This window comes from Mercenaria mercenaria, chromosome 10 (assembly GCF_021730395.1).
Source record: "Mercenaria mercenaria strain notata chromosome 10, MADL_Memer_1, whole genome shotgun sequence".
NCBI lineage: Eukaryota > Metazoa > Mollusca > Bivalvia > Venerida > Veneridae > Mercenaria > Mercenaria mercenaria.
Window position 1 is genome coordinate 22,251,103 of NC_069370.1, and position 24,480 is coordinate 22,275,582.

General features: G+C 34.4%; 1 protein-coding gene across 1 annotated transcript; it reads right to left on the minus strand.

Moving 5' to 3' along the window:
* Positions 1–20,604, minus strand: LOC123559671 (sushi, von Willebrand factor type A, EGF and pentraxin domain-containing protein 1-like). Its single transcript, XM_053516811.1, has 17 exons — positions 20,472–20,604; positions 20,296–20,388; positions 14,781–14,987; positions 13,808–14,014; positions 13,317–13,523; positions 12,866–13,072; positions 12,281–12,487; positions 8,669–8,875; positions 8,231–8,410; positions 4,160–4,363; positions 3,743–3,840; positions 3,334–3,402; positions 2,842–2,935; positions 2,380–2,480; positions 2,103–2,171; positions 1,156–1,276; positions 1–245 (listed from the first exon to the last, which is right to left on the minus strand). Exons 1-17 carry the CDS (start codon positions 20,602–20,604, stop codon positions 241–243), a joined length of 2,409 nt encoding a protein of 802 aa, XP_053372786.1. The 3' UTR covers positions 1–240.
* Positions 20,605–24,480: the final 3,876 nt, after the last annotated feature.

Here is a 24,480-nt window from a genome sequence, read left to right on the forward strand (position 1 = left end):
CAATGCTTTCTTTATATATTTGATTTTCCAAAAGTCAAAACAGCAGTAGTTTCGTATATTGATCTAATTGATTTAAATTCCAAGGGTGACATGTAGCCATGAGTATCTACGTCGAAAAGCAAACTGGTAACATTTCTAAAATGTCAGAAGAAGAACACGAACGCCTTTTATATTCTTTATATATTGATGAGCCAAATGTTCTGAAAATCATTTCTCCGACTTTTGTAGAGTGTCTTTGTTTTATCCTGAAACATATACAGAACCTCAATATCCACTCTGAGTAATAGGTGAAAAGCAAACATAGTTTTACATATGAAATGGAAGATTGACCTTATGGCATACAAACTACTATGAACATTGTATACTGCCATTTCTGTGTAAGATTCAATGTAGGTTTCAATATCATATTTCTATAATGATTATAACAATATATTTTGTGGTAAATAAGATAACAAGTTAATTTCTAGTGGTGACTTTTAGTGCCAAGTTATTTGAATATTCATCTATGCAAAGTAAAGTTAATTTGACCTTGTGATACAGGCGCATGGGTCTTTGCACGTGATTTGTCATCCCATTATGGAGAACATTTGTGCCAAATGATTTTGAAATCCAATCCCTTGTATGTTATGGACCAGACATTATGCCGATGCTCGAAACCTGTGACCTGCAAATGTGACTTTGACCTGGAAGCTAGGAGTTTGGTCTTGCGCCTGATATATCGTTGTCTCTTTATTGAGAACATTTATGCCCATTAATTTCAAAATCCCTTGATGAATGGCAGAATTATGAACTGGACACGAACAGATACTTTTAAGCTTTGACCCCTAAATGATACCTTGACCTTGGAACTGGCGGTCTGGGTTTTGCGCATGGCAATCCGTCTCATATTGTGCAAAATCATTGTTCAAACTCTTTAATGGCAGAATTATGTGTTAGATGTAACGGGCGGACTGAAAGGGAAATGCGGGGGACAAACAAGCAGCCTACTTAACAATATGCAGTGCTTCTATACAAAGATTTTGGTACTATTGTAAGTTTTTAAGAGACAAATGTAATAAATAATTTTAAATCCTTTATATATGCTTTGAAAAACACTAATATGTTAACTACAACATGTTGACGATAAAATACCATATGTACTATACATTAGCTTACCGACAAATATCTCTCCGGGTACCGAATTACTAACTGAGCAATTCCGGTTACAGTAATCGTCATTACAACACGAATGGCAGGATGGTACAGAACGTAAAATGTGCCGAAATACTGGGTTACACTGCAAGTAAATTGAACTTGATATATGTAACCGTGGTTACCTTAAATTAAAGGCAGATGGATTAAAATATTGCATTTCCTTGTCCGGGGATATCTTTGCTTCACCCATTCCGATATGATTTTATTACATATCCAACAAAAAAGAAAGACCTAGTGACCTACTTTTTCACCCACAAAAACTTCATGTAAATCATTCTTATAATACAGGTAATATACAGTTATACTACAAGTTTTCAGGTGAACAATTTAGGCCCTTCCTGAATAAATGTCTTTTCTCAATTTCATCTGCAAACTTATTCAGTCAATCTCTTTTCAGCATATTTTCGAAAATATAGATAAATAACTCAATAATCTTAAACTGTAGAAACATATACATATTGCTACAGTAATTCAATACAATGTTACGACATTAAACACATTGTCTTGGTCTAATATTATGTTACTGTCAACTTGTTACTATTGAATACTTGTATATCTCATTTTTTCATGCAAATCAAGAATAATTACCATCATGGAAATACAAAAAAAAATACAGTTATTTTGTGGTTTGTCTTTAAATGGTCGGTGTTAAGAATAAACCAACTATTTTTCTCACTGTGTTGTCCTGGTCTAAACTTTATTACCATTACCCTGATTAGTATAGAACTATGTATAAATGGTGAGTGTACGTTGCAATGTTTTGATCCATCTTGAATTGAAACCTGTCACTGCCTTTGTAACACATATTAATTTGACGATTGTTATTACAGAAAACGCACAAATAGCAATTACGCTAACAAAATTGAGTTTAATATTCTTAAAATGGATAAGAAAGTATTAAACAATACCAGATGGTGAGTGCAGCCAAGCTTGTAATGGAAACTATCTCCCCACTGGTATCTTCCTATAGAGCACACCTGTAAATGTCAACAAGTTTTGTCTGAAATACATTTGTCATAGCAATGTTTCTATTTATGCTCAAATTAAACCTTTAACTGATACTTGACATTAGTTATGAGATAAAAGAATGTAAGCAATGGTTATATCACATAGCCAAAATGTTTGTGTAACAATGATTTTTATACTTTACTCAGATGTAACGTTTTACCAAGCTGAAAGAGTTACCTGGTCCGATGAACACATTGTAACCTTGCTACACGAATTTATGTCTCCAGTATGATGACAATCAAAACACATAGGACCTCTGTGTTCGCGTGTAGGGAAGTCTGAAATGGGTTATTACAATGTTAAATCTAGGTATTGCCTGAAACAATGTATTGAATATAGTTGAGATTTTTTTATCCATTACGAAACATACACACAGTAGTGCTTGGTGACTTCATCCCAGATTTTGCACGAGAATACAATGCTAAAACGACTTTAGTATATCCAGTGGTTAATTGATAATGAACTTGACCAGTATCAATGTCATTGTTATGTGAGAAATATAGATGTAGACATCAATATGCTTATATTTATCGCTATTACTGTTAAAAGCACAAAATGAGTCTGAAAACCGACAATTGTCAAAATGACATTATCAATAAGCAATGGCACAGAAAAAGGACGCGGAGACTGTAAAGGTACCGGAATTTCCACAGCCTTTGTTGTTACACATATCAGTAGAGCAACATTCAACACATACTGCACTAGAGGTGCTATTCTCTTCTCTGTGACATTTCTGAAATGGGAAACGCTCTCCGTAAACAATAATGAACGATTCCAAAAGTTTAAAGTTAAAATATGTTTAACTTGAACATATATCCCAACAATGCAGATAGTCAGCCGCTCGGGTACCGGAGTGAAATATTAACCGTGATGATATAACTTAAAATCAACTGACCACTAACATTAGTTGTTGACTTTAAAACCAGAGGGAGATTTTCTTATCCGTAACCTAATTGGTGTGCTACTTGATGTTCCTGGAAAAAGAGTAACTTAATTCGTGACGAGCGTGAGGTTAAGTCACACGGTATTTCATGCGATATACATATATAGCGCTTCCAAGAAAGTATGCAACGCTCAAACTAATTTTACCGTTATTCTGTTGTACTTTCCCTGTGGATTTCAAAAACTTACATGTTCATCCATACAACCAGATCGAAATACCTTTCCGTGGACAGACGGATATGACTCTGTGTAGCAAACCTTAAAACAAACATGGATATATGTTGCTGAAATTATATATCTCCTGGTGAAGTTTTAAAGGAATTTATATTTCACTAGATAATCGGTGCAACGGAAATAGAAATGATGACGTCACTTAAAAACATTATGTCACTTAAAATTTCTGAATATTTAATTAGTATCATTTACGTAAAAAGAATGCAAAACGTTCAAGAATAAAATCAAATTCCACAATTTAAGCAATATAAATTGCAATATAAAACTGTAGAGATATTTAACTGTTTGAGCTAAAAAAAAACTTTCGTACGGAAATGCTTGTTTATGACCCAGTGAAAAGATATTCTAACAATTCTATATTAACCTGGTTCTTCTGGCATCGTGCAACAATGTCACAGTACTCGGGACTTGACATATCGTCGCAGTTAAAGCATATTTCTGGCTTTTTTGTATTCAGTATAGCTAAAATAAATAACATATCAACAGTCTAAGAAAGTCTGTAATTATTTCAACTTAAATAGGTCAAATGTCAAAACATCGTTTTCCCAACATTGTAGTTTGGAGTTTAATAGCAACTTTTGCCTCTTTATAAATTCCGAACATGATTACACTTTGATCGGGCGTTTAGATTGACATCACTCTTTAGAATCTGCTTTGTCTGCTCTTAAAATAAGTTACATACACTTTAGTTTGATTGTTTGAACAGTTTATCTAAACATAAATTTTGTGATTTATGCGAAGGAGCAAGCGTTCATGTATGTATATAAATAACACGTTCTACCTTTTCGTGTACATGTTTCTAAATGTTCAAAGAATCCTCTATCTGTACAGCGCACTGCTTTTGTTAGATTTTGAGATGCATCTTTAGCAAACTCATAACCTATATCACACTGATATAGAAGAAGGTCCCCGTAATGGTACGTCGTTTCCGTTGAAGCGTTAACAAACTGGGTAAAAGTATTACCAGCCTCAGGTAATTTACATTCTGAAATAGGAAAATCAGTTTCAGGGTGTTAAAAATGGATGCGAGTAATTTGAATTTCTATTTACGTTTCAGCATGCGAGCAGAAATTCAGAAACGTTCTGTGCAGCTGTATTAATTTTTAAGATGCCCCTGTAATACTTCGAAATAAATTGCACACTATTTCTATATTCTTCTATATTTTAAGATCAATACGGTACAAAGAGAAAAGATAAATGCTAAAAACTGTATTTCAACAAAAGTGATACAATATAAAAGTTTTCGCTTTTTGTTGTGACATTTAATATGTCACCGAATCCAGTCAGAACTATTTGGTTTTGATTACCTTAAATAAAACTTACATTCGTTTTTACGCTTGGTAGAATGAGTTTTTACGCTTGGTAGAATGAACCAAGTTGTAAATGTATGTTTATATTGTATAATGTCTCTACTTTTGAAACAGCAAAGGTGTTCAGTTTTATTGTCAATAATCATACAAGAAATGTAGATTTTGCAGTCTATCTACCTCCATAATTTGATGTTTCATACCTTTGGAGCTATGTAGGTTTATACTGATCCATTTTCTTGTTTAAATATTAGCTCCTTGGAAACCGCGCCACATTATAAGAAGTTTAGACGTCCTAAATAATGGAAACCCATTAGCAGCTTCAAAGAAGCAACTGTAGCACGCAATAGAAAAATAATATACCTACCTCACAGTCACTGTCTGCAGGTGGATTCTTCAGTTTTTCGCTTAACTGATTGATTTGAACACAACAACGTCCGTATCCAGAAGCCTTTATTAGGCAAACACGATTCAAATTATAGAACAAAGTCCTGTTTTCAGGTTTAGTTGGAGTTGGGAAAATGGGTTGCCAAACACGATAGACAATGTATATAGAAAATATATTAAAAATAGTTTAGATAATAACGAACTGGAGGATATATTGGTTCATTTAACCAAGGAGGTAAAGTTAAATGTTCGTTTTCTTTAAGGTCATAAGAAGACAACATTTTTGACTTGCCTCATTACCTTTTCAAAATTACATGTATTTTAACAAAGCGATCATAAACACATTCGTATATTGTTTTACTAGTTTAAGAATCATTATTTAAACAAATGATAGTGGCGTGCAGCTGAATTTTAAATATTACGGGGTCATATTTATAACTTAATGGAGCCGTTTGCGTTTAGTAAAATAGTTCCTTTTATTTCATGAGAATCTTTAAAGTGGCATTATGAGCATCTTACTGCACATAGTGTATTTTGTGAATGTTTTATAAAAGCAATTTTCGGTTGCTATGCATTTTATAATATATGTTAAATTAACGATCATGCCGAATAAGTATTTAAGGGGACGCATACTTTGAAATTAGAAAAAAGTGGGTGGGGTATGATAAAATTTACCTGCAAAAAAGTACAAGGTTTTGGTACATGAAATGGATACTGTTTCAACTGTTATAAGTACACAAAGGATTGCTCACTAAAATAAAAATGAAAAAACTGAAACAAGAAAGTTATTGTTGAATTACAGAAGACTTATTGTGTACATTCAAAGTCAACAATTAAGACGTTTTGGTGCGAAAATAATAGTGCTTCACCTTGTCCAAACATTTATCAATGTCCTACAGATTCTAATTTAAATAAGAATGTGAAATATGGTCACTGTCTTGCTTTTCATTTCGCATATGTACGCTAAAACACATTATTTAGTTTGTTTACAAAGTAGTGCATAAGAAAAGATACGGTGGTCAAGGAATGCCACATTCCAAAACTAAAAGAGTATATTCCCCTTAATACATTAAACATTTATCGTTACAGAAGTCTAGTGGCTTAAAATAAGGGCCTAGAAATGTTGCCATTATTAATTTTTAACTTGGTATTCATGAACTACAATGCACTTAAATATCAAAACACATTTAACAAACTTTTGAAAATGTATTGTCTTAAAAATCCCTAAAATAAGGTATGAAATTTGGTTGAGAGGTTCAATCAATGTGTATATGTGCAAAAGTAACATTCTAATCTCGTTCACAAACGTTACTTATACACAGCAGGCATGTCAATGATCAAAACTGGACGAATATACAGTTATCCTCACTTTAATGTCATTTATAATTTGTCCTTGAATTCTCCACCATACTTTTCACAACTCTGTTTGCACGAGTTGCACGAGAGTGCTGTCATTCACGTAAAAAATGGGGTCAAATAAGTTGTAAATGCAATATCATCTAAACGTAATTAATGGATTATGCAGTTCAAGATAAACTTTATCTCATAACGTAACGAACATGTATAATGTTGTAACAACAACTTTATTTACACTGATTTAAGTAGCAGTCGGTTTATAAGTGACTTTATTGATTCATTTTGTGTTTTGTTATTGTTGTCAAAAAGTATAACGGAAGTGCCTCACAACTGAAGCGGAAACCAGTTTGATGCGCAAAGTAGCCCAATGTAAGTAATATTTTTTGACAAATGTCCACAGAAATTAATAATTTTCTAATATTAAGAAGGAATATCTGAATAGGATTCATTATTTGATAAGTAATTATAATCATCGACATGTTTTTTTAAAAATAGTACACGTGCTGACACCTAAGTTGTCTCCCGTTGTTTATTAGAGTTACCTTTCGTCCGGCGCAGTAATACATTTGCAGTGAATCGCCGAGAAGTCGTGGGAAAATTAAAAACCATGTAAATAAACTAAAATTAACCACCTTTTCAAGATGAATTTCAAGTGATCGCCATTATGCATTTAACCCGCCTGACCTGTGTAGCATCTTAGATATCTGTTCTAAGGTATTCATTGTGTAGAATGTAATGTTATGCTCTTGCAATGCTAATCCCACTCTGATTTTTTTTGTTTACATTTTTATCAATGAGAAATATGGCGTCCATCCCGAGCTGAAATGACGTGAGGTTAAATTTTTACATGTTTAAGCAAACCTGGTGTGTTAGAAAGAAAATCTCATCCCTTCAACATTATTTGGAACACTGTTATTGTAAAAAACCTGTTTTTTCTTTATACAAAAGCTTAATATTTTGTGTTGAAGGTACTTTCACAAAGACCTCTGTTTTCCTATTACATTCATAGTACCACATCCTTATCCACAAAATACTGAATATGACAGGTGTCCATCAGTATTATATCAGTTTAGGAATATGGTTTTTATTTTCCCACCATCGATTTCTTGAATATGCACCCCTTCCGCATTTCTGTATGAACTGTGAATGTAGCAATATGCGTCCCCTTAATGTTGATGCTTTAGAAATAATAAAGAACCTCAAGAGTTAAAAAAATCGATCAACCGTGAAGTATGTACTCCCACAAAATCCGTTTTACACGAGTTCTTCAAGTCTAATGTGGTATGAAGAAAACAAGTAAAATTTATAGTTTTTATTAAAAATTACCCCAGTTATACATTTGGACAGTTTTTTTTTGTTGTTTTTTTTTGGTTTTTTTTTTTGGCTGTTCAATATATTTTTTATCAACAACCGAACCATTGATGAACAATCAAGGGAAAGAAATAAATGCTCGTACATTTGAAACTTAATATACTAAAGGAAACACCATTATCCGTAACTAGATTCCAACAACACAATTTAACATGAGCTAAAATCAGAAAAATACGTACAATAAAATAATGGCCAAGAATTGAATACGAACAATTTACACGTATTTTGAGTAAATCACTTCATATAACAACGCACTTCCGCTAAGATATAAATATATCATTGACAAGCTACGCGTCAGGGTAAACGTTTCCAAACTGCAAAATTTATTCACACATATTTTATGAACATTTACATGTAACTCTGGTGACTTTGCAAAATGGCTTTTGGAATCTATGCCTTTGCAATCGAATTAAAATCTGTTTATACATTACCATTAATTTGACAATGTGTTATGTAGCTACTCCAGTTTCCTGTCTTCTCACACACAATATTGTCTGGGCCAGCCACACTGTACCCATCATGGCACGTGACTGTGGCATTAGATCCATAGAATGTATCATTATGTTCAAATGCGATATTTCCATTCCGTGGAGTTGATAAAGACCCGCAGTCTGCAAAAATTTTTAATAGAAGGCAAACATCTAATTTCATAAAAAATATTGCTTCAACCAATATTATGAAAGTATCACCATTACCAAGTATGAAACATGAAAAAAATATTAATCCGAAGCTTTCGTTAACTTTTTCTTCGGACGGATATTGCGACAAAAATTGTAGCTTGCATCAGAATTTTATCAGAGCATCCAGGTTTCTTGACCTTCGTGTACACAACTCAGGTTTACGTGTTTTAAGACTCTTTATGACATTACCTTTCCGTATGCACGAAGGTATATTCTTCCATGTTCCATTCTCGGAACAATGAATTGTTGTAGTTGATATTTCAGCCGTTTGAATGTAATTTATGTTATAGTATCCTTCATCACAGTCTATATCTGCTGTAGACCCGTACTTTGTATCATTGTTCGGGAGTCTATTGGCTGCATTGTCTATGTTGATATTATGCACATCACCACAGTCTAAAAATGACATAAACTTAAAGGTGGTTATACAGAATTTGATCAAGTGATGGGTTTGGTCGAAAGTTTAACACAGGATCATTTAAACTTATTTGTGTGTACTAAATTATTAATATGTTAGATTTTCACTGGACGTATCTTTAGTATTTGATTTTCCTGTCATGTTTGACCAACCAAGATAAAGTTATTTTAGCATACGGATAAATCTAATAAGTATTCGTTGCCTAAGACGAATAGAAGTGCTTATGTATTATATTTGTCAAATTGTACCCATTAACAAATATATATTTAACCTACATGCGGAATATTATTACCTCCCTCCTTTTATCTATCTTGGTAACGCAACAAGGATTACACGACGTATTAAAACTTACCTTTAAGTTTATAATTCCATACATGTTCATACTAGTATATATATACAAACAGTATACAATATATGTACAAGCAGTAATCAATGTAAGATTTAAATTTAATCTATGCTTTCCAAAGAAATACTGAAATATATCAGTGAAATTAAATTGCTATTTTCACTGCTCTAAAAGTACTGGTACGGGACAACACAACACACAACTGTGAAAGAGTAAGAATCATAAATGATCCGAAAGTCTTTGCAAATTGTACATCAATATGATAAAGATGTATATAATTACCTATACGAACATACAGACATACGCTTCAGCGAAAGAAGATTTTTAAAAATCAGGGAATTCATAGAACTATCTAACAATGTTTCAACCAAGATATTGTGATTTCACAACACTGTGCCGTCATGGCGCAGTACACGTGACGTTACGCAGGTAAAATTGGTAAAAAGATGTAAAACCATTGAAAATCCTTAAATAAAAAGAAAATTTATTTCTTTTACATGTAAGAGCGTAATACAATTCACTCATGAACACCATATCTTACATATTTACTTGACGCTACGCAGATCGAGAAAATATTTCAAATGGTATTCACTTGGTTAAATATATAACAATCTTACAAAATTTTGTACTATATATAAAACACAATACTGTTTATATAACACGAACTTCTGATAAAAAAAATTGTATTTTGGCATATTTCTGCCATGAGATAGCTAGGAAGCAATACTTAAATACATTATCTTGATAAAGCGAAGTTTTCTGAAAATATTTTCTCAATAGTGGAAGGTTTCCTTGAAATATTATTGCGATAATTTACATTATTTTCACGATACCTTTTGTGTTAATGCCCACAACTGCCATTTATTTGCTAGATAAGTTTTCTCGATACTTTCAGAAATCACCTTGATATTTCGAACTTTTCTGAAAAGTTTTTCGCAATAGCCTCAAGATTCCTAGAAATAAAAAGTACATCAAGAAAAAAATAAAATAATTTATTGCGATAATGTTATCAGAAAAAAGCACAACTTTGCTGGAAAGTTTAAAATATTATCGTGATAATTACCGAGCACCTCGTGGCAGTTCAAAGCATTAACGCGAAATGTTGCGCTAAAACATTTTCAGGAAATAAATAAACATATCTAGAAAATATTATGTATTGCTGAAATGTTTTCAGAAAAAAATGCCTGGAAAGTTTACAAATTATCATGATAGCTACCTTGCAATCTCGTGGCAGAATATGCCACCATAGATTTGCAGATATAAAAATCTACAGATTGCGATTGCTTAAAATATAAAAGTAAGAGTACTTAAATTCAACCTTTTTAACCATTTTATTTTGAAAATAAAATGTAATAAATCATCATATTAACGAGAAGTCGTTCCAACAATCTTTTGATTGGGTCTTCATGACACATTAGCTTATATTTAGATATTTTACAGACTGGACAGGAAAAGATCAACATTGATTTTTGACCTTCGAGTGTGACTTTGACCTTTGAGCTAAGAATCTTGGTTTTGCGCATTCTGTATTGTCATTATATGGGGAACGGTTGTGTCAAGTAATATTAAATTTTTTTAATGGATTACAGAGTTAAGATCAGGACAGGAATAGAACCCTTGGACATTGGACCTCTAAGTATGATCTTGATATTTGAGATAGGGGCCTGGGTGTTGCACACGTCATCTTATTATGGGACACATGTGTGCAAATTTATATTAAAATTTCTTCATGGATATTCTAGTTCTAGCCCGGATGGGAAAAAGCTCCGTTTACCTTTGACCTGCAAGTTTGACCTTGACCTTTGATTTAAGAGGAGTCTGAATGTTGAGCACAATATGTCGTCTTCTAATTCGATACATTTGTGCAAAGTTATATTAAAATCCTTCATGAATTGTCGAGTTACAGACCGGATAGGAAAAAAAAGCCCAAAAGCCCATTTTACCTCTGACTTAAAAGTGTGACCTTGACTTTGGAGCTACGTATCCGGGTTTTCTGCATGCATGACATGTCGTCTCATTCAAGGAGATACTTTTACCAACTTATATATATATATAATTATATTATATATTTAAATCATGTTTTGCATGACAAAGATTTAGACCGGACTTGGTAAAAGCCCTTTTGGCATTTGATCTTGAAATTTGAGCTTGACCTCCAATCTAGGGTTCTGGGTGTTGACACGTCATCTGATTATGGGTAATACGGTAATAATCCTTTGATGATGAAACAGACCCTGTTGACATTTGACTGTCAAGTGTGTCCTTGACCTCAAACTAGGGGTCCAAATAATGTGAATAACATTTTGCCTCATAATGGGGTACATTTGTGCCAAGTAATATAAAACCCCTTCATGGATTGTTGACCGGGCAGAAAACAAGAGCTGCCCATAAGACAGCCAATGCTCGACTATTCCAATAATTGGCCAGAGCAAGAAAATATTACCAATCCAGTATCTATATTAGTTTTAAAGATAGTAACTTGCATGCAAAACTTTAACCAAAAGATTTAAGTTCAAAAGGGGACATAGTTTGACCAAAATGCAGGTCAGAGTTATTGGACTTGATGCTATCAACCAGTTTTATAACCCTGAAGGCACACGCGAAGTTTCAATTTAATATCTGCATTTGCTCTGCATATATTTATTTGCACGCAAAACTTTAACCAGAATTTTCTAAGTCCAAAAGGGGGCATAATTGCCCAAAGTACATATCAGAGGTATGGGACTTGACCCCGTGAGGTTGGTAATTGATGTAGAAAAAGAAAAAAAAGTTTCAAATCTATATGCCTTTAAGTAGAAGCTGTATGTACTTGCATGCAAAACTTAAACCAGGATTTTCTAAGTTCAAATGGGGGCATAATTTTGCCAAATGCAGGTCAGAGTTATGCTACTTGATGCTATCAACTAGTTTAAAATCACCTAAGACACAAGCGAAGCTTCTGTTCAATATGTGCATTTGTTTTGGAGATAGTAACTTGCATGTACTTTAACCAGGAAACTTTTTCATGTAATAAGAAAAAATGTGTTTATGGCGTTACTTTTCCGTATGCATGTAGGCTTGTTCACCCATATTCCATGTTCCGAGCAACTTATTGTTGTAGTTGATATTCCAGCTGTTTGGTTTTGCTTTTTGTTATAGTATCCTTCATCACAGTCTATATCTGCTGTAGAATTGTACTTGGTGTCATTATGCTGGCGTCTATTGACTGCATTGTCTATGCTGATACTGTTTAAATCACCACAGTCTGCAAAGGAAATGTTCAAAACTTACATAGATGAACACATTAATTTACTTACAGCACCTAATTGTATACTATTCTTCAACAAAATTTTTATTTGTACGGATGCCGGGCCTTTTTTCTTTTCAAAATAATATACTTTTTATTTTCCCATATTAGATTAGTTTTAGCATCCAACGGTAAGTCAAAATTGCTATAATATATGTATCATAATATCATAATCCTTGGCTTGAATTTATGCTGAACGGTTTGACATACTTTTCTTTCTTATACATGAATGTGCTTATTATACATCGCATATTATCAATCACCGCTGAATGTCCGAACATTTTCCGTTCATCCCCTTAATGTCGCAGAACGAAAACATGTAAAATCAATATTTACCCTTTCTGACACACCTCGGTTGATTTACCCATGTTCCATTTTCATTACATCTTATAAAAATACTTGCAATTCCTTCTGACTGACTTTCATTTTGATTATTATATCCTGCATCACAGCTAATATTTGCAATCGAGTTGTATTTCGTGCCATTAATGGGATCCCTGTTCTCAGCATTTGATATATTCAACAGACTTAAGTCTCCACATTCTGTAATAATTAAAATGCACATTTGTATGAATACCATCATATCTACTTTTTACGTGTAATTTTAGAAATAAGAAATTATATTTGAACACTATGAATTGCACATAATGTGATGTAATTCGTCCGAGTGTAAAATAGTATACATAAATGTTTTGTAGGTCATTCTAAATCATAAACGATTGTTTGTATTTGAAATTTAATAATAACAATTTGAATAGATGTACAAATCAATTGTATACAGCGGTACCTTTCCGTACACATGTGGGTATATTCACCCATATTCCATGCTCAGAACAACGTATCGTTGTAGTTGATATTCCAGTCGTTTGAGTGACCTTGGTGTTATAGTATCCCTCGTCACAGTCTATCTCTGCTGTTGAAGTGTACTTGGTGCCGTTATACTGACGTCTATGGGCTGCATTGTCTATGTTGAGGTTGTATATATTGCCGCAATCTAAGTATAGTCAAATACATTTTCAATATCTATGTCAAACAGATATATACAATTTCTTGTTACAATTAGCTAATAATACAATAACTACACATAAAATATTTCGATTAATAACACGCAATCACGTCTTGAAATCATAATAGCACCTGGCAGACTTCACTTAGTAAATATTATCCTCTTTTCTATGCCGTTAGTATAATGTACTTAAAATTTAAAATTACTATGTTTTATACCCTAACTGAAATCCTATATATAATTAACAAAATGATCCCAAACGCTGACATTACCTTTCCTTACACACTTCGGTACATTAGTCCATGTTCCATTGGCGGAACACTTGATCAAGGTTGTTGATGTATCCACTGCTTGATGTTTATGTTGATCAGTATATCCAGTATCACAGGCTATGACAGCATTCGACTGGTATTTTGTATCAGTTACAAAGAGCCTCAGTTTAGCATTTGATATATTCAGCTGGTCTAGCTTTCCACAATCTGCAGCAAATATGATTGATACTGTTCAGTTTATTGAACTTCATATTGTTTATCACATCAGGAATTAGGTACTTTACTTATAAATCAAAGTGTACAAACTGATTAAGTATATGTTATATTAACTAAAATAGGTAAGCCGAACATTGTTTTACCTAAGGACTTCGGGCACATTTTTATAGACTCGGTATGTTTTTGACAATAAATGCAGAAAGAGAAGTCAGACGACTTTCAGGTTTTACCGGAAGTAGGGAAATGGTCACATTTGTATTTGTTTACATGTAGATTTCACGCGCAGAGGTCACGCTGTCTAAAAGTACAAACTCTTGCTATTCTCATAGGTTTACTGCAGAATGCCAATCTTAATTAAAGCTTTTGACCCTAAGCAGTATTTACTTTCTAATTTTAAATAGGGAGTCACTTTGTCCTATTTCTTACGATAAGAAGATACCTGGAGCGAGTTTTTGATATATAAAGCAAAACCAAAACACAAATCACATAGGTATGCTACAGAACAAGACTACATTGTGTTTCTTAACCTCTTCAAATTGTTCTTGAGACACCTTTTGAGACACCTTTTGATGTTGTTTTACATTTTAAATTTATGCCTCAGGTTTCAGACCTTCTGAATTTTAGAGCTGCTGACCTTGAAAATTCAGCAGTAATTGCAAAATACCTTTCGCGCAATAAATACTGATCCTTCGGAAGCCTGAAAAGGCCATCAGATGCTAATGCGTTTTATTAAGTTAGTATACATATATGACGTTACCTTTCCGAACACACGTAGGCATATTCACCCATGTTCCATTCCCAGAACACCTTATTGTTGCAGTTGAAATTCCGCTTGTTTGAGCGTCGTTAATGTTGTAGTAGCCTTCGTCACAGTCTATTTCTGCTATGGTATCATTATGCAGACGTCTATTGGATGCATTGTAAATTGCGATGTTGTGTACATTTCCACAGACTAAGTAGTTATCTAATAAAATAACATTATCGGTATCAAAAATTATATACAATAATCTTGTTAAGGAGGTAGGATACCTTGTTACAAGGGTAAATTCAAATTAGTTGAACCGCAGCATGTTTTTGTATTTCGTGTAATATGAAGTTTTAACTGCTACAATCTCAATTTCGTTTGTCTCTGTCTCTTCAAGTTCAATTTTTATCCAGGTTTGAAGAACATGACCCTCCAAAGGTATTTCATATTGAAAGAAGAAGGAAAATATCGGATATTAAACACTTTTCAGTGTATTTTAGTTTCATTGATATCCGTAGAAGTCTGCATAATTGATTATTTTACTGGTATGCACGTTATTTTTCTTATATAAGCTTAAAATGTATATGTCGCGGGCTCGTGTTTCCATGGTAACGCATTTTCTCTCATTTTTAAACAACTATGTATAAAAATAGGGTTTTCGACGGCTTCAGTGCCATTCTGTTAATGACCAACATGAAATATTTGGGTAATATTATTAGCAAAATACCAAGCACTTTATATGGTACCCTATTTTTCTTAAATTTTAAAGTAACCATGGCAACAGAGATGTTTAAAATAGCTTATATCTTGCTGTTTATCGTAATTTCTTTAAAAAAATATTGAATAAGATTATCTTTCTGGTTGATGTAGCTTTAAAACATATTATTTCTAACGTAGGTTACATTTTCGTGCTATTTGCATTTATTCAAACAAATTTCATAGCTTAGAATACGTACAGCAGTACCCTCGTCTGCCATTTTTCATGGAAAAATCGTTCAGCGTGCTGCTATTATTCTCATGGATATTGTTGAAATGAAAATAAAAAGCCGAAGCTGTGTTTCTGAAATAGACCAGTGTCAACGCTTTTGAATTTTACATTTAGATACATAGGTCACGGGCTTCGTTTCCATGGTAACATCAATTCAATTTAAGAAACCACAATTTTCTACTGAAATTTGAACAATTTTAGATCGTATTTTTAAATTTTGTTGTACGCAGTAACAGGGGAGGCTTAAAATACGTTCACTTTAACACGTTTAATGGTAAAAGATTTACTAAGATTATCAGTTTTAATGAATTTCGAATAGCTGGAAAATACATGCAACTCTAAAGCTAGAATTTCCGCCACAAAATTTTCTCGAGAAAATTTCCGCCAAATTCTAGCCTAAGTTCTCTCAAAGTGCGACGGAAAGTTTATCAAGTGAAAAAATCAAGGCCGGAGTTAGACGAATGTATTCATCTGCGCGAAATAATTCTATCGCTTTATAAGAAAATGTCAATTTTGAGAATCCTGTTACGACTGTTCTGAACTATTTCCTTATGCCCTATTCCATTTAAACGGCGAAGTTTATCAATGGACACGTGAAACGGTACACATGGAGAGGACCATTGTGGTACCAAGGAGGCCTGTTGAAGGAGCATGTTTAACCTGACGGTTTCGAATTGAATGTTAGAGTAATAACATTGCCCAGCATAACCGTCAAACTAGGAATTAGGAACACTTCCATAGGCAAAACCTTGTTCACGCACTTAAACTGACCGGCAGAAACACAAGTAAACCAACACACGAGTTTACATAACTTTACACCGTAAACCACCACACGGGTTTACATAACTTTACACCGAAAACCAACACACGGGTTAACATAATATTACACCGTAAACTTAGTTTTCCTACACACGGGTTTACAAAAACCTTACCGCGTAAACCAACACACGGGTAAACATAACTTCATACACAACTGACATGATGTACACTTTTATACACAACTGGCATTTGCCCTGACACGCCGAGGATATATACATGGACACGCCTAGAACAGTAGTTTTCTTGGATACATTATTACTTACACGGACAAGTTTGCATTTAAATGGACAAACTGATGCTAGTATATACACAGGCACGGACATGCCCTGATTACTGACACGGACATACTGGCATTTGTATATACCGCACAACTTACACATACCAACTGACATTTGTATACATTATTACTTACACGGACAAGCTTGCACTTAAACGGAGCACTTAAACGGACAAACTGATGCTAGTATAAACACGGACACGGACACGCCCTCATTACTGACACGGGCATGCTGGCATTTGTATACCGCACAACTTACACATACAAACAGACATTTGTTTACATTATTACTTACACGGACATACTGGCATTTGTATACCGCACAACTTACACATACCAACAGACATTTGTTTACGTTATTACTTACACGGACATACTGGCATTTGTATATACCGCACAACTTACACATACCAACTGACATTTGTATACATTATTACTTACACGGACAAGTTTGCACTTAAACAGACAAACTGATGCTAGTATAAACACGGACACGCGCTGATCATTGACACGGACAAGCTGGCATTTGTATACCGCACAACTTACACGTACCAACAGATATTGTATGCATTATTACTTACACGGACAAGTTTGCACACAAACAGACAAACTGATGGTAGTATAAACACGTACTCGCCCTGATCACGGACACGGACACGCCCTGATTACTGACACGGACATGCTGGCATTTGTATAACGCACAACTTGCACATACCAACACACATTTGTGTACATTATTACTTACACGGACAATTTTGCACTTAAACGGACAAACTGATGCTAGTATAAACACGGACACGGACACGCCCTGGTTACTGACATGGATATGCTGGTATTTGCATACCCCACAACTTACACATACCATCAGACATTTGTGTACATTATTACTACACGGACAATTTGTACTTAAACGGACACAACTGATGCTATATACGGGCACGGACATGCCCTGATTACTTACACGGACATACTGCCATTTGTAACCGCACCACTTACACATATCAACAGACATTGTATACATTCTACTTACACGGACAAGCTTGCGTTTGACTACATTACTACTTGATATAAACCCGGCACTGAATAGACAGACTGGCGGTACTCCTTTCGCGGACAGAATGGCGTTTGAGTAGATAATTACTAACGGACAAACTGAACGTACTACCTTTACGGACAAACTTGCGGTTGTGTACATACACGATAAATCAACCAAGGCACTGACTTCTACTGAGATTGAAATCCCTTACTGTAAATAACAACTACGAACTACCCATGGAGACACCAATCCGTAAACGCATATAATATTCAATCTATAAAATTAACGAATGAAATTATCAACACATGCGCCTGCCCGCTTATCCGTTTTTTATTTTTGCCGCCACGATAAATTCTAAAATTATTCACCCGAAAATTCAAATCAAATAGCTATCGATCCGAAATTGATGCACGATTAACCTAAATATCATTGCTTCAAACCTTAAATATGGTTACCGTGTAAATATTTTAAATACTAAGTATCGGTTATTGTGTCAAGTAAATCCTATTAAATCGGAATAAATGTTAATCAGGCTTTGATCGACTTGATTGATTTCTTTATGTTTTATGTCACGGCAAAATGACTGTCCTCCAAATGATCACATCTTCACAATAAGACCATTATTTGGTCCAAAAGCTTAGATGACATTTATTATTGGACAAAAATCACCAGCCACATAAAAGTCAGGTATTTCATTTTTTAAAAGTTGTAGCTCCATCAAATTACTGACAAAATGTTGTGTAGGAACTGGTTCGCCTTTCATTTTATTATTATTATTATATAATCGGAAGTGGCCTTGCAATAATTCCGGTGAAGGATACTGATTTTTATTTGAAAAATAATCCATACGTACAATGTCGAGTTTATTGAAATATATTTCCAAAAATATGCGATAAAGGTAAGCGACAGTCACACTGATCACCCATATTTCTAATTATGGAAATACATCGAGTGCTGCGCCCTCAGTTTGAAAAGAAATTCAATTACAGGTGCAATTCTTTATAATACCTATTACTATACGCTGAAGATGAGCTATAGAGATTATAGCACGTACGATGCAAGGTACGAATCTGCTTTCGAGCTAAGAATGTTTTACTAATACGTGTATTTAACTACTGCCGTTCCTTAAATGGTGTTTGTGCGTTGCTGCAGGTGCTGGTGGTCGACCATAATAAAATAACTTGCTTTAATGAACTGATGATCTGTATCTAATCTTAGTTCAAAGTTCATAGCTGAAAAATTATTCACAGAGATGAGCTGTCACTTATTTAGTGTCAACTATTTAAAATAGGCGTACCTCCTTTAGTCTTTCATATATGATGTACTAGCACCATAAAGATTTAAGGACGAAAAGAAAAATATTTCTGGATAGAACATTTATTCTTGTTATAAATGCTTGTTTTTGAGTTATACGCTATGTCATGTTATGAGCATCTCGCACTACCTGAAGAAAGTCACCCTCTGACCTATAGGCCTATTATCGATTTGCTTTTCTCTATTGGTGATGTCACAGCTTTATTACGTCACTGTTGGCGTATTTCTTTTGCCGTCATGTACCAGTACTGAATAACAGTGAATGAGTAACGCATATTCACAGGCCAATTATATAGCTCTAAGTCTATTAGCGCTATAAGTTATATTTTTACAAGGTTCCAACATCAAATTACAACATTTGAAAGCAAATATATTTGAGGAGATATATTCATATCTATTCTTGTGTGCTTTTTCTGTCGTGAGCATCCGGGATAAAACGAACGTGACTTTACACTGTGCTAAAAGCTCTATGCCGTAGGTTCATGCATAATTTTGATAGAAACTAAGTGTTTTTCTACAGGTTTGATGCAGAACCTGCTGAAGAAAGTTTCTGTTCACGAGATAAATGTACCACCTACAGCAAATTATAATATCTATTTCGTTTCCTATAGAGCAATATATGGAACTTACAGTTTATTTTAATGTGAAACACTAATGTACGATTACGTCTTTTTTTCAGACGTGGCTGATCAGACTCGAATGAAAGTGATAAATTGTAAACGTCACGAGTTGGACTAATGTTGACATAACTTTTGGCCCAATCCATTTGTATAAATAATTAATTATCCTCCTTATGATTATCATGTTCATATTGTTATCTGTATGCCTTGATAACAAATACAATAAATTATTATTAAACTAGATTCTATACTAGATCTAATTACTAAAGGCATTTAGATGTCGGAATATTAAGGGTACGAATCATTGCCTCACTGTCACGATTAAATTTTATCTATTAGATCTATGAATTCGTTAATCACTTCCTTTCCCAGAATACTTACAGTGCAGCGCATGACCTACAGCTCAATACAGTTTATATATTCCACCCGCCATATTTGCGAGTCGTCTGAGAGCGATTTCATAGGTTCGATACCCGCTTGGCCGGCCAATAAAGCAGAATAGGCATCTGTTGTCACAGATGGCAGACTATCACCACCACACCCTGACATTCTATTACTAGAACTATCTGTGAGTTTATTTAGCAAAGAATCAAAATCTATAACGTTGCAATCAACATTACCTGTATGCACCGATCCTTGTGTAACCAACAATCTGACATGTTCAACTTAAACTTCAGAATTTTCGTCGGCATAGCCTCATCCGCCTTCGATCGTTTGCTCTGAGAAGTACTAGGCACTTGTTTATCATTTGCCGTTCCTTTCTTAGCAAGTTTCCTCCTCATTTCAGAGATTAAATCGGATAAAGCTTTCTGTCAGAATTTTGCTAGTCAGGCATTGGCTTCCTCGTGAAAAGAGGGTGCTTATGACGTCATTATTGATGACGACAAATTCGGTAATCATCGGCAGTTTCCGCCGTATTCGCTAAAGCTGGAGTGCTATTCTTATAGTAAAATATATATCATTTATTTATGTACTTATTTATTTATTTAACTTCTGTACGATTAATATCTAAACAAAACCAATATCCGTCGCTAAAATAAACCTGGTTATTTTTTAGTAATAACCCTAATTATTGTACATTTCTTGGGGAAAGAAAAAGAAGTTTGATTTTGCATAAACTTCGCTGGTATTATAACATCGAGAAAAGAACGGCACCTTCCACGAGATTGCACGTGCATACTGACATCATTCACCAAAAAGAAAAGCATGAAATAAATGGCGTCGTTCGAATTGTTTTTCAAAATTAGACACACACACACACACACACACATACATGTAAACGCAACCAATCGGGGATGTAAGCTATAAACCTACCAACTGGGAACTTCTTTATTACTGTAGCTACAGTTATCATATTTCTATCAACTCTTATTCTTATGATCTTAAAATTATCCGAGGCTTTAGATTAAAGCTATCTTCAATAATTATTGTTAAGTAATGAGATTTTTCACATTCAGAACGGGGAATTTTGTGTTTAAACCAACTGAGGTGAATGTGTAACAAACCGGGTGTTTGTGTATAGACGAAATGTGGAATTGTGTGTTTCAACAAAACGGGGAGTTAGTGTAAAGACTAAATGAGGTACAAGTGTATAACTAACCGGGTACGTGTGTAAAGTTGAAACGAGGAACTAGCTATTAAAATGGTGAATGCGGATGCTCCTGTTACATATCATATATATGAGAAAAGACAACCGAGGGACTTAATTTGATTTGATGGGGTTTTACGCCATTTTAAACACTATTTCAGTTATGTCAGGTGGGCAGTTTACCCAACAATCGTTCCTGGAAAGATCAAGTACTAGTACTCAAGCTGTCATCTTTCTTACATAAAGAGACCTGGTCGGTAGCAAGGATTGAACCCATGCCCCTTAATCAGTGAGTAATTACGAGTGATTTTAAGTCAGCGATTCTAACCACCCGAAAACAGAGGCGGTCAGACAATAGAGAAAGTTCTATATTCTGTATGAAGGTACATGTAGCACGTCAATCATTCGACATTCAATCAAAAATTGTCTATGTCAAATGTTAACATTAAAATAACTGTTTATGACAAGACATAGAACAATCGAAGAACAAACCAGACTCATGATGCAGAGACATAAAAAAGCACAAAACAGTATCTGGTTTTATCAGTTGTGTGCTTAAATCACTTTCCATTGCCTACAGCAACTTTTGAACTTCGATATTATAAGATTCTTTCACTGGTTGTAGGTGCAGATAGGAATATCCGGCCTCGAGGGTAACTGTTTAGGCGATAACGAGGCTCTCTGCCGAGTTACCGCCTAAACAGTTACCCGAGAGCCGGACATTTCCATCTGCACCTATAACCAGTGGTAGAATCTTTTTCGTGCATACCGGTTTCAAGAAATAATAATAAAAATAAAATCAATTGAACAGCTTTCTTTTTTAGAACTATTTCTTATGGCAGTGTATTTAAACAAAGCGCGGGAAACCAACGTCCGTAAACATGAAAGACGTCATGACGTTTCAAAACAAACAACAATGTTTAGTTCCGGTTTTGTTTTACCAGTTGCAGCGTAACGTTATGAATTTTTGATAAAATAACGTGATTTGAATCGAGAAATATATTATCAGGAACCAATAGGAACTGTCAAGGTATTGAATTTTCATTCCGTTTTTATAAATAGGATATAAATTACTACACAACTCTTTTACATATATGTAGTTCTTATACGTCATTTACATCACGAGAGTCATCTTACACCACCCCGGGGTGTAAGATGGACTTTTCCAGCACCGGTAAAGATACCGAAAATCCCCGTCTGGTTTGCAAGAATAAGTATTCTTGCATAAAAACTACTTTTTTCACTGGATCCGCCCATGTATTAACGGGAGAAAAATCGTGTGCAAACAAGGCAATTCACGTGCTGTTAATACCCGATTTTTATTTTTGAAATGCTTTGCCAGGGATATATGTATGTATTTTTACGCACACTGATATTTGGCATCTGCGTCTTGTTTCTTCCTTAACAACCTCATCTTGTAGCATTATAAATACAATGTAATCCATAGTATGTTTAGCTGTATCTGTTTCCAACCCCAAACGTACTGCCCCCATCAATGTACGCCCTAGCTTCTCTTAGAGTTCACTCCCTTTACAAAGCGTCTGTTCAGTTATTGTAAATAACTGTGAATAAATAAGTATCGCGTGTAACTTGTGCTATTGTTCGTTTTTAGGTATTATATTTATGATTTTGGTAAGTATCAGTCGGTATGTTTTTATCTAATTTCTCGAAGAATTTATATAAACAGCTTGGAAACTTGACACTACGTTCGTACTTATCCGTACTCCAACTGCGTGTCCGTACTCAGTATAACTCGAATGCAAAGTTATTATTCTTGAAATCGTGATCGAGTCCACCAAATTGTGAAATGATATGAACAATTATTGGTAATTTTATGTTTGTAATAATGAGAGATAAAAAATCGCTTAAAAACCTTCAGGAGGTGCTTTTGATAGCGTTGTTTATTTCCGGGCCCTGGATACGGATATTTAAAACATGTTTACCGTTTCCAAGAACAACTGGAATGGTAAATAAAAAATGTACCGGAATCGTCAAGTCATCACGTATGAAAACAATACATAAATCGTCGTGAAATATATTTTTATGCAAGAATAGCGACAATACACGTTTGTTTTGTGTATTAACATCTGCAGAAGCCCTTGGGATATGTTTGTGACCTCGACCTTCGGTCTCGGTCACAAACAATCCCGCGGGCTTCTGCAGACGTTAATACACAAAAAAACGTGTATTATCCCTACAATAGTGTATGTTTTAGTTCCTTCTTTATGTTTTAACTGAAAAAATTTAATTAGGTATTCACAAATCTCAGGGCGGATACAGGATTTGGTGTAAGGGGTGCAAAATATTTGTAGTAAAACAACTTGAAGGGTTCGTGGGCATGTCCCCATCTCCCCCTCCCCTCCCCACCCCACCCCACCGGAACATTTTGAAAACAATAGATCCATCTGGTGCATTCTTGGCGTTCTGAGGTGCTATTTTTGGTATTGAAAAAAGACAGGTTTTATGATAGAATCAACCCAAATAACATGCTACGTATAGTCCATGTTTTAATGACTCGTCAGACTTATTCTTGCTTAAGTATCTCAGAATGGAATTTCTAAGCCCGATTTCTGAGGATTTTTATGGGGAGGGGTTACTAAAGTTTATTAACGTAAAATAAAAAGCTTTATAGGAGCTCATGCAAACTTGTCGGACTTTTACTGTGCGAGCGTAGCGAGCAAGAAAAAAATGCATTGTTTTACCTAAACCAAAAACAAATTGCCTATGCGAGCATAGCGAGCGAGAAAAAATGCATATTTATATTTTCACCCAGAACAAATGATGAATTACCTATGCAAGCGTAGCGAGCAAGAAAAAATGCCCCAATCCCTGAATCCGCCCTTGAATCTGTGCTAAGCAGACAATTTATTTTTCCTTCAGTTCTACTCGTTCAAAAGACAGAATTAACAGTCACACATAATTATAAGTGTAGTTCCTTTAGAAACCATTCGGATTAACGAAATCATGCATACAACAAAAGCACAGACAACTTATTTGGATAATCTCCCAATCGGCGTAATATTCAGTATATTTTTCATTTGTTGTGTTCCTACATTTAAACTGTGTATTA